At 50.1% G+C, this 12435-nt stretch overlaps 1 protein-coding gene across 1 annotated transcript in view; it reads left to right on the top strand.

Annotated features, from left to right (window-relative positions):
- Positions 1-8240: 8240 nt before the first annotated feature.
- LOC115561249 (RNA-binding protein Nova-1) overlaps positions 8241-12435 on the top strand; it is a 9456-nt gene continuing 5261 nt past the window's right edge. The window contains exon 1 of the mRNA XM_030381134.1: positions 8241-8427. Coding sequence (XP_030236994.1) covers positions 8347-8427 — 81 coding nt within the window. The 5' untranslated portion in view covers positions 8241-8346. The remainder of the gene's footprint in view (positions 8428-12435) is intronic.

Genomic DNA, 12435 nt, shown 5'->3' with positions numbered 1-12435 from the left:
AGACAGAGAGAGACAAAGGGAGCGCGTGGCCACCTGGCGGCTCAAAGTAAGGAGCGAGGCTATCAGGATAGCCTGAGGGAGGCTAGGCTGTTTCACTCCCTGCTTAAAGGTCCTGGGTTCGAAAACCCCAAAATGTCTGCAGCTTCAGCTGCTTCACCAGCGACCACGCACACATTATGAGTCACGACTTGGATCTTAAGAGAATCACAGAAGGTCCCTTGGGATGAACGTGTCTGCAGGATGACAAAAATAGCCACTTAGTCAAAGGACCTGGCAACAGGGGCTTTGCATGGAGACACGCTGCATCTGAAGGAGAGCACAAAAGCAATCCCAAACCGACGGCATGCGGCAGCTACAGCAGCGCACAGTCCTGCCACGACACATGATAGCATCGCGATAGCGCACGTAGCGCTATCTCAAACCCCCGTGCCGGCTCCATTCCCTATAACTAACACAGGACCCTACTGGTGTAGAGCCGATGGGACCTGGTTCTGGGGCATAGCTCACCGCTTGCGTATCCTCACCTATCATGGCCCAGTTAATCCCAGCACCTCTGATCTGAAAGGTGCAGTCAACTCACCAGGCTTATCCCCGCTCTGAGTAGACGTGTTTAATGAGCTTACAGCGTTAAAACCAGCGCGCCATCTCTCCCTGTGGTTAACACTGGGGCTGACTGGGACCCCTGGAGGTAACCGCACTGTCGAGCGGCTTTTCATTAGATGTTATCAGTGTACCGGCATCTCTCTAGCTCTCTCTAGCTCTCTCTCTCTCTCCCTCTCGCTCTCTCTCTCTCTCTCTCTCTCTCTCTCTCTCTCTCTCTCTCTCTCTCTCTCTCTCTCTCTCTCTCTCTCTTGCTCTCCTCCTCTCTCTCTCTCTCTCTCTCTCTCTCTCTCTCTCTCTCTCTCTCTCTCTCTCTCTCTCCCCCTCTCTCTCGCTCTCTCTCTCTCTCTCTCTCTCTCTCTCTCTCTCTCTCTCTCTCTCTCTCTCTCTCTCTCTCTCCCCTCTCTCTCTCTCTCTCTCTCTCTCTCTCTCTCTCTCTCTCTCTCTCTCTCTCTCTCTCTCTCTCTCTCTCTCTCTCTCTCTCTCCCCCTCTCTCTCGCCCTCTCTCTCTCTCTCTCTCTCTCTCTCTCTCTCTCTCTCTCTCTCTCTCTCTCTCTCTCTCTCTCTCTCTCTCTCTCTCGCTCTATGTTCTTCGGTGTCTTTGTCTTTTGTCTATATCTCTCCATCTGCCCCCACATCTGTGTGCTGTTCTGTCACTTGATGGCCTTCTTCGCTTGTTTCATCTCTCTTCTCTGTCCCCCTTTTTGCTGTGGCTCAAAATGTGGACAGTGCTCTCTCCCCGTCTCTCTCTCCTTTCTGTCCACGTGTGTTTTTATCTTTGCATCGGTCAGCCTCTCCTGCCTTTCTCTTCACTTTACATCATCCCTGCATCCTCTCCGCCCTGGCTGTCTTCTACAAAAAGGCTGTCACTGCAATGGTATTTCAAAACCGTGTGTGTGTGTGTGTGTGTGTGTGTGTGTGTGTGTGTGTGTGTGTGTGTGTGTGTGTGTGTGTGTGTGTGTGTGTGTGTGTGTGTTATCTGGAACAAAGTCAGTCGTGTCAAAGTCCTCATATTATCAGTCATAGAATGGCCCTTAAGAGTTCCTCCTCTCTTGTGATGGGCCTGCTCCCGGCACCAGCACCTGCCGGGTAGGGGGGGGGGTCTTTCTTCTCCATCTGCCCCAGAGGTCCTTCAGGCGCTCGGGCTTTCTCCTGTGACCGGAGCGCCCGTCAGCCTCTGACGTCCACCGGCTGCATGGATCCTCACACTGGGCTGGCAGGCAGGCAGGCGAGGCGGAAGGGCATTCACAAGGATCCATGACTAATGAAGCAGAGCACTGCGCTCTCTGCCGCTCTCTCTGCCTCCAACCTCCTCCTACTCCTCCCACCTCCTCCTCCTCCCTCCTCCCACCTCCCTCCTCCTCCTCCTCCTCCTCCTCCTCCTCCTCCACCTGCGAGCCTTTATGACCATGAGGGGATGGACTGAGTCATACTCGCTAGGCTTTGATGGAAAAAAAACACTGCTGTGACCCGTGCTCTCCGAAGAGGAGGAGGAGGAGGAGGAGGAGGAGGAGGTTGAAGAGGGGGTGGAGGAGGAGGGGGAGGGGGTGAGGGGGGTGATTGAGTTCTGTTGCGCCCCTTGTTGTCAGGGTGAAAGGTCATTCTGTGTATATCTGTACCTTTGAGAGCGCTCATCTTTGATCTAGAATTGTTGGTCTTTTGCGAAGGATGGCGTGTTTCAAATAGCCATCCGCAGTTTAACTGCTGTCAACAGTGAAATCCGTGGACTTAATCGGCCACTTTCCTTAATCGCTGACCCAAAAAAAGGATCTCTAATTATGTGACCGCGTACATCTGTACGTCCTGAATGACAAACCTGCCAGGTATTTCTCTCCCAGCCACGGTGGAGGTGCCGGGACCTCGTTATTGCGTCGTGAAGTCTCCACGTTAGTCCGGGCGGTGTCAGCACATCGTCAGCGGGCCTTTTAGGAGGCCGCAGCTGGGCCGCATCACAGCGGGCAGCAGCCGTCTTGTGTTGGGCGGTCACGGGCCCTGCTCCTCTTTAACGGGGGTGGAAATGCGGGCCAAAGTGTTAGCATGTGTACACATAAACACACAGCCACCCAGACGCACTTGAGTGAAATTACAAGTGCACACACTCACACACACACACACACACACACACACACACAGGCTACGGTGGAGCGTACAGGGGGACAAATAAATCAGGGGATAACCACTAGTATCAACACACACACACACACACACACACAACACACACACACACACACACACACACACACACACACACGCACGCACGCACGCACGCACGCATGCACACACACACACACACAGAGACACACACACACAAACACAACCACACCGGTATCATTGCCTGTGTGTGTGTGTGTGTGTGTGTGTGTGTGTGTGTGTGTGTGTGTGTGTGTGTGTGTGTTTGACCCTTTCTGTAGTCAAAGCATCATGACACATGAGCAAACATACACTCTCAAAAACACACAAACCCCCCTCCCACGCGTCATGACACCGGACACGCACACACAGGCACACATGCACACAGGCACTCGCCTCTTTTCATGAACACGGCGGCAGACTGAATCAACATTGTCACCTGCCACGTGTGATGTCATCGCCCACGTTCCCGCCGTCAGCTGCCCCCCCCCAGCCCCGCCCCCCCGCCCGCCCGCCCGCCATGGAATGCTCAACATTCTGCGGCGCCAGGTTCAATGTTTAGCATTCCACTACGAGACGCTGCATCTCGGCAGGTGGTCTTCAGCTCAGCGTCCCATTGGCTGACCCGGAACGGCTCCCTCTGCAGAGCTGGCTGGTCTGTGGCTCCCTGTTAGACCACGCCAGCACTCACTCACAACCAGAGGGCAGTAGCTTCTACTTCAGATACATGCTACGAGAGAACAGGCAGAGGGGGGGGGGGGGGGGGGGGGAGGCCTTCTAGCTCGACCATGCTTACAGGTAGACTATGGACATCTGGGATCGAACCCAGGACCACTGGTCTGCGAGTCCAACGCCCTAACATGGACTCTGGACTGGTCTAGGGGTCTGTCAGTGTCTTCTCCTGTTGTTCTCGGATCGAACCCACAACCACTGGTCTGTTGTTCTGGGATCGAACCCACAACCACTGGTCTGTTGTTCTGGGATCGAACCCACAACCACTGATCTGTTGTTCTGGGATCGAACCCACAACCACTGGTCTGTTGTTCTGGGATCGAACCCACAACCACTGGTCTGTTGTTCTGGGATCGAACCCACAACCGTTGGTTTGTAATGGTTTGCAAGTCCAACACCCTAACATGGACTCTGGACTCGGAGTGGGGTTTGTCACGGTCTGTCAGTCTAATTCCCCTGTTGTTCTTGTGATTGTATTTGACTGTTGAAAAGCATCTTCTAAGTCCCATGATATGGTGAGAGGGTTGGGGGCTTTAGGGCGGATCATGTGGGGGAACAAGTAGCTGAGGGTTGGGGTGTTAAACGTGTTAAAACAACAGCCTGGCACAGTGGCACAGGCAGCCCTCTGATCTCCACTGACAGAATGCCCTTTTCCCCCTGTCACCAGTCCACACGCACACACACACACACACACACACACACACACACACACACACACACACACACACACACACACACACACACACACACACACACACACTCACACACTCAAACATGCACACACTCAAACATGCACACACACACATACACTCTTGCACACACACACACACACGCAAGCATACTAACACACACACACTTACGTACACACACACACTGAGTACACACACAAAGTGCACGTTCACATCGATTCACGCACATACATGCACACATGGCGTTCAGATTGAAAACACTCTCACACTGAGTGTGCATAAACATACATGGACAGATGCACACACACTATCCCCCCTGAAAAACCCTTTTGCCAAGACAATGGCCTGGTAATCCTTGAGTCTGATTGGATGGGAATAGATTACCCAGCGGGCACCAGCTGTCAGCGAGGGAGGGGGTCGGGGTTGGGAGGGGGAGGGAAGGAGAGAGTGGGGGTGAGTGAGGCCAAGAGATCCTAGTGTCAGTCTGTTGTTCTGCTCTGGACCAGCTCTGTGACCCTGCATCACTACCCTGGCTAAACACTTCTACCGGCCTGTTTCCGGTCCCAGAAACCATTTTATCATCCTCTTCTAACTATTCTGGAACAGTTCCTACTCCTCTGTTGTGCTTCTCTAGAAGGGTTCTGGGATTATGCTCTATCAGGTACGTCCCAGGCTCTAGACCAGTCCTATCAGTCTGTTCCTGAACTCTAGAACAGTTCTATCAGTCTGTTCCCTAGCTCTAGAACAGTTCTATCGGTCTGTTCCCTAGCTCTAGAACAGTTCTATCAGTCTGTTCCCTAGCTCTAGAACAGTTCTATCAGTCTGTTCCCGAACTCTAGAACAGTGCTATCAGTCTGTTCCCTAGCTCTAGAACAGTTCTATCAGTCTGTTCCTTAGCTCTAGAACAGTTCTATCAGTCTGTTCCCTAGCTCTAGAACAGTTCTATCAGTCTGTTCCTTAGCTCTAGAACAGTTCTATCAGTCTGGTCCCTAGCTCTAGAACAGTTCTATCAGTCTGTTCCCGAACTCTAGAACAGTTCTATCAGTCTGTTCCCTAGCTCTAGAACAGTTCTATCAGTCTGTTCCTTAGCTCTAGAACAGTTCTATCAGTCTGTTCCCTAGCTCTAGAACAGTTCTATCAGTCTGGTCCCTAGCTCCAGAACAGTTCTATCAGTCTGTTCCCTAGCTCTAGAACAGCTCTATCAGTCTGTTCTCTAGCTCTAGAACTGTTCTATCAGTCTGTTCCCGAACTCTAGAACAGTTCTATCAGTCTGTTCCCTAGCTCTAGAACAGTTCTATCAGTCTGTTCCTTAGCTCTAGAAAAGTTCTATCAGTCTGTTCCCTAGCTCTAGAACAGTTCTATCAGTCTGGTCCCTAGCTCTAGAACAGTTCTATCAGTCTGTTCCCTAGCTCTAGAACAGCTCCATCAGTCTGTTCTACCGGTCCGCTCCACTGCTCTAGAACAGTTCTGCTCCACGGCCGAGCCCAGCTGGGCCAGATGCCTCCCCTCTAAACCGGCTCCTTAGTAACAAGTATCTTCTGCATCTGTTTGGATGAAAACAATCTGCTGTACAATTGAAAGGCTATTACTTGCGATTAGCAGTGACAGCACTTAATGCTGCCTGCCCCCCCCCCCCCTCCCCGTTGTTGATAGCAACCAATCAGTTAGCAGCTCTGTGTTGACCTGTTAGGGCAGCGAGCGCCCCTACGGCTGGAGATGTGGTCTGACATACTCCCCCACCACTGGGGAGGGAGGTGGGGAGATTACAGTCCCTAGGGGGATGAAGAGCGAGAGAGAGAGAGGGAGGGGAGGGGAGGAGGGGGGGGGGAGCCGGGGTGAGGGATAACGCAGGGGGTGAAAGAGAGAGGGTGATGGAGGGGGAGACGAGCGAGGCAGGGGGAGCCCAGGGAGAAGCAGAGGACGATGAATAGCACTGGGCCGGCGAGCGAGGAGAGCGAGAGAGAGAGCAGCACGATGGATAGAGAGACCTGATGAAAGGGAGGAATGCAGAACGATAGAGCGCAGTGAGGAAAACGGGAGAGGGAAGGGAGATGGAGGGAGCGGGACGAGCAGGGACAGATTTATAAGGAGAGAGCATGTGGCTGGGACACGAAGGGGCTTTGGCTTGACCTCAATACTCTATCTCTCTCCCTCCCTCTCCCTGTCTGATTTTTGACTGTTTACCAGTCTGTCTGCATGTTCCCTCTGCCCGTCTAGATGTCAGTCTCAATCTAAAGACTGCGTGTGTGTGTGTGTGTGTGTTGTTGTGTGTGTGTGTTTGTCTGTGTGTCTGTGTGTGTGTGGGTATGTGTGTTTGTCTGTGTGTCTGTGTGTGTGTGTGTGTGTGTGTGTGTGTGTGTGGGTGTGTGTGTGTGTGTGTGTGTGTGTGTGTGTGTGTGTGTGTGTAAGCATGAAAGAATTCTTGCACATGCCTCGGTCTCTTTGTTTGTGTGCCGTGTGTCGTGTGTGCGTGTGTGCATGTGCGTGTGTGAGTGCGTGCACGTCAGACTTCCGTCCAGTCAACACGCTGACACAATGCGTGGAGGGAGAGGTGCTGATGTATGTCTGACACAGGGAGGGGTACATTAGGCCGCGGCGCGGCCACCGAAGACACGGTCACAACGCGGACACACTCCCGGGTTCCCGCCGTGTGCCATGGTGTGTCTGCTCTGATTGGAGCTCTTGAGCTGTCATCCAATCAGCAGGGGGCTCAAGCACACGGCTGCACGCACAAGCACACACACACACACACATACACACACTGATGTAGAACAGACTTCGGAATACATAGAGCAATACATACGCTGACAAATATACGGAGGAAAACACACAAACACACACACACACTAACGCAAATAGTGGATACTAGCACACACATTGAGAAACAGATTTACACATGTACTCACACACAAACATAGAAATATACGCACACACTCACATCACATACATAGAAAAACAACCACACAAACACAGACACACAATGACACACATTTACACACACACAAACAGACCGTGAAGCACCACTCTGTACAATAAGCTGACCGCAGACCGTCTGCTTTATCCCTGTTGTTGGGGTGTTGCCTCACATTTCCCTCTACCTTTACGTCGCCCCCCTGACGCCAGCCTCTCTCGGGGTGTCTCTTCATCACGCCACACACGTCACACACCCTTTCTGTAGCCCGCATCACTGTCTCCTCCAGCCCTGCGGCTGAGTGCACGGACCCCTCCTCACCTCTCCTCATTAGTCTCCGTGGCGACGGGGGGGTTTGATCCGACACGGCGCATGTTGTTTTCGAGGTGGGAGGGTGGGGAAGGGGAGGGGGGGAGGGGGGACGACGACAGCCGTGAGTTCAATTTACGGCCTCTGGGGACGGTAGTTTCCTACATGGATCGCGTCCTGGAAACAGGCTACGTCGTGTTCTTTTTTATATCTCGGGGATTTGAGGATGCCGTTAAAAAAAATGTGCTGCTGCGCTGTGCGTTTTTTTTTTTATGGACGGCGTGCGTGTGCTTGTGCGCGTGTGTGTTTGTCACAAACTGTCGTTTCACTTTAGCTTCTGTTAGCTTTTTTTTGTGTGGTTGTTTGCATTCAGCTGACGTGGCTGTTTGGAGAGACAAGCGTACCTGGTTCTGTCCTGTTAGGAGAGACAAGCGTACCTGGTTCTGTCCTGTTAGGAGAGACTAGCATACCTGGTTCTGTCCTGTTAGGAGAGACAAGCGTACCTGGTTCTGTCCTGTTAGGAGACACAAACATACCTGGTTCTGTCCTGTTAGGAGAGACAATGATTTGGAATCGTCTCTGAATCAATTGGTCCACTGGGCCGCGACACGACCGACGTGTGTTTCATGTGTCGGATGAGCAAACTGTAGGATCAGTTATCTTGGTGTTATGCAATCCAAGCACTCTGTTCACACAGTCTGCTATTCGTCACGGCGACCGCGGTCCGAATGTAGAGTTCAATTCAAACGAAAACAAATGTGCTCAAAACGATGACTGAAACTGCTTTTCGCACGGACATCCACCAAACATACTGCTATACCCCAGTTCTAAATCCACGGTTGGCTGGATCTGTCGTTCTGACCTCTTTTTCTCTGCTTGTTTGGCGCAGGAACGACGGAGCGCGTGTGCCTGATCCAGGGCACCGTGGAGGCCCTGAACGGGGTCCATGACTTCATCGCGGAGAAGGTGCGCGAGATGCCACAGAGCAGCCAGAAGTCTGAGCCCGTCAGCATCCTGCAGCCTCAGACCACCGTCAACCCCGACCGCATCAAACAGGTGAGGGTCCGCCTGGCACCCCGGCCATCCTTCTGTCTGTCTGTCTGTCTTGTGTACTGTCTGTCTGTCTTTCTGCGTACTGTCTATCTGTCTCTCTGTCTGTTTACTGTCGGACTGTCTGTCTGTGTACTGTCTGTCTGTCTGTCTGTCTGTCTGTCGTCTGCTCGACCGTCTGTCTCTCCTTGTTTGACCTTGTTTGCCTGTTTTTCCATCTGTCAGTCCGTCTGTCCAAGTCTGTCTCTCTGCCTATCTGTGTGTGTGTGTGTGTGTGTGTGTGTGTGTGTGTGTGTGTGTGTGTGTGTGTGTGTGTGTGTGTGTGTGTGTGTGTGTGTGTGTGTGTGTGTGTGTGTGTGTGTGTGTGTGTGTGCATGCGTGCGGGCACGTCTGTCTCTCTACATTACAGGTGAAAAGAGATGTATCCAATCTGTGATATGAACAGACTCACCCCACATACATATATATATATATATATTCATACTATATCGTTCATAATATATGAAGGATCATCCCAAAGGGGCCATAAAGCTGTTGTCTGAGTTCCTATGAAGTGTTTGCTCATTCCATTAGGGATCATTACACTGCGCCATCTCCAGCTGTAATTAGTCAGGCCATCGATCGCCATCCCAATCTCTTTAACTCATTATGATCATGCTCTCTTCATGATTGTTCTCTATTGATTAGTCAGGACTGGTTTTGTTCTCCTGGCATTGACTATCGCCAGAGGGCTTATTCAACCAGTCATACCCACACACACACACACACACACACACACACACACACACACACACACACACACACACACACACACACACACACACACACACACACACACACACACACACACACACACACACACACACACACACACACGTTTGCTTGTAGTCAATTTGGCTGACCCAAATATATACATTCCAACTCAAACATCAAGGTAATGCATAAAATTAGGGATGGTTGAGAAAAATCCAATCCTGTGTCTATCGGGGACAAAAATAAATTAAGGACAAAAATAAATGAAGTGTGAAACGTAAAAGTAATCTTAAGTGGAAGCAAAGATAACATTCTTCCACTGGCCAATAATCAGTTTATCCTGCAGAAGCCGAACATCTGAGTTAAACCCAAATGTTGAACCACAAAGAATAGAAGACCGCACAAAGAAAGTGTAATATCACAGCACAATAGTTACCGAATCACAATACATTCCCTCATCCGTTCAGACAGGGACTCAAACGTCTTTTTAGTGTTGTGTAAGGAAGTCCCTGTTGATTCCTGTCCTTAATAGAAAGTGCACATTTATTTCCATCTGTAAGTGCCCTATGTGAGGGGGGGTATTCTGGGGAGGGCTAGAGTGACAGGGGGGGATCTCCTCGCTAATCGCTGGTGTGATTTAGCCTCTGATAATGGAGCTAGCATCCCCTGTTGCTCTTCATACTATTAATAACGAGTGAGACACCGCTAAATGAGCTTTAGCTTTAGCCGCATTCCAAAATAAGCACACAAAAATAGAGCTGGTGCCCTTAAGTATGAGTATGCAAGCACGCACGCACGCACGCACGCACGCACAAACACACGTGCACACACACATACACAGGCCAAAGATATAGTTGTGGTTGTGGAAACTCTTCTTTAACAAAAAAACACTGTAACCTTGCAATGATTTGATTGGCAGGGTTTCAGAAGATAACAGGAACAACACACACACACACACAGACACACACTCAATCACTCACTTTCTCACTCATTTTCAAGCACACACACACACACACATACACACAATACACACACACGTACACACATCTGCAATGCACTCGTTCACTCAATGCCTCACTCAATCTTACACACACACACACACACACACACACACACACACACACACACACACACACACACACACACACACACACATACTGATACACACACACACAAAACAAATATACACATCTGCAATGCACACTCAGACACACAAAAACAAGCACACACAGACACACAAAGGAGATGATGAATTGGGTTGCAATCGCAGTGCAGCCAATGACGTGTAATGTTTCACGTGTGGATTCCTTTCTTCTTCTGTGGTGGTTAGCAGCGGCTGTTGTAGCATGTGGCGCTGGCTTTAGCTTCTCACCAGGACAGCAAGGCAGCTAGGCCCATGGAGATCAATGGAGAGTCATGAGGAATTATCATATGAAACGTTGATGGATGAGATTATGAGGGGGGGGGGGGGTTGACAGAGAGAACAAGCGAGAGAGAGAAATGTGGGAGAAATATCTGTAAGAGAAAAGTATAAAAATGTGAACTTTTTGAGAGGACAATCGAGAGAGGTAGAGAGAGAAGAAGGGAGAGAGAGGCGCGTGGGTGAGAAAGTAAAGCAGGAGTTTTCTGTCCCCGAGTTAGCTAACAGCTGCAGAATGACGCCATCTCTAGCTAGCTTCTTGGAGATTAGTGCAGACACACACGATGCAACATACTACAACATACTAATACATACTATGCAATACTCCAACATCTGGGATTAATCAAGTATCAGCGTATCTCACAAGGACACATAACACGGCAATGTTTGGAAGGAAATTTAGGCATTATGGCAAAACGATGATATCATATATGATTACTATTACTGCTGCGTCTTCAATTATTTTACTCTCCAACGTGTGATCACCCAGTCAAAGCAGTTTATGGATTAATTAAAATTGCACATTTGCACCTATTCCTAGATACTGAACTGGCGTATCAGATACATATCCTCTGAAAGTCTAGCATTCTTTCGTTCTGTCTACACAGAGATCTCCTTGGCTCTTGGCGGTGGTATAACAGCTTTGGTTGCCTATTGTGAGGTATTATTGTTGGGCTATATTTGGCCTTGTCCGGCCTATTTTACTGTACTGTAGCTGTGGTTTGGAGATATAGTGAATGCCATCGAAACATAGCATTAAGACAAACACATGTAAATACACATACACACAACCCTATACATACACACAAACACACACTCGCACATTTACACACACACACACACACACAAAATCCCCCTATGATTGTTTTCATTGTCGCTCCCTGAAGCCACTTCCCGCTGTATGACGGCTTCCTTTGACCTCTTAGCCCTCGTGCAAGCACACCTGTTTCCTACTTCCTGTTATTGTCTCTCTGGGTACAGGAAGTTCCTGGCCGTAAAGGTCAGAGAGGAGTGGGGTGGAGTCGGCTCTACTTTGCTTCAAACGCCAGACAGGCTGTGAATTGGGTGTCACTGGAGATGGGAACTTGCGATATTGATCAACTTGTGTTGTCGGGAGTCAGGGAGAGAGGATGGGAGAAGGAGGAGAGAGAGATACGAGAGAGAGGGGTGGAGATATAGCAGGGTGAATTGGAAGGAAGGAGGTTGAAGATTTAATGGTGGTTTTGAGGGGGATGAAGATATGTGGGGGGGGGGGTGGTTCACTTTTCCCCTCCAACACACATATATGTATGCACGTGTGTGTCGGTGTCCACAGGAACATGCACGTACACACGTACTGCCTGTCCAAGGGCGATCTATTTGTGGTTTCAATAGCACCCAGGATCTGCAGTTCAACCGGTGATCCTGCTCCGAGAAAACTGTAGCAGCTCGTCCAGAGAGAGAGAGAGAGAGAGAGAGAGAGAGATTTGAATCTGAGGGGTGAGATTATACTCCCACCTCAGGAAAGACAGAGGTAAAGTGTGTGTCGACTATCCGGTGTGTAGTGTTGTCTGTCAGGAGTTATAGTGTTGTCTTTAGGGAGGAGAGAGAGAGAGAGAGAAATTTGATCCTGAATGCCGACTAGTCCACAGTGTTCTTCCCGCACAAAAACCTCTGCCAGCCTGCTTAACGATGTCTGTACCAGCACTCTGCATAATGAGGGATTCAAAGCTTTATTTAATATTTCATGAGTTATATACACTTAATCTTAAATTAAGTGTCCGTGGACCTGTGTGCCACTGCAATGTCCCCCTGTGTTCCTGCAGACGCGCCCGTCCCTAACCTTCACACTCAATAGAAAT

Source organism: Gadus morhua, chromosome 16 (assembly GCF_902167405.1).
Source record: "Gadus morhua chromosome 16, gadMor3.0, whole genome shotgun sequence".
Classification (NCBI taxonomy): Eukaryota; Metazoa; Chordata; class Actinopteri; order Gadiformes; family Gadidae; genus Gadus; species Gadus morhua.
Note: the sequence above shows the minus strand (reverse complement) of the source record. Positions and strands in the feature narration are given on the sequence as shown.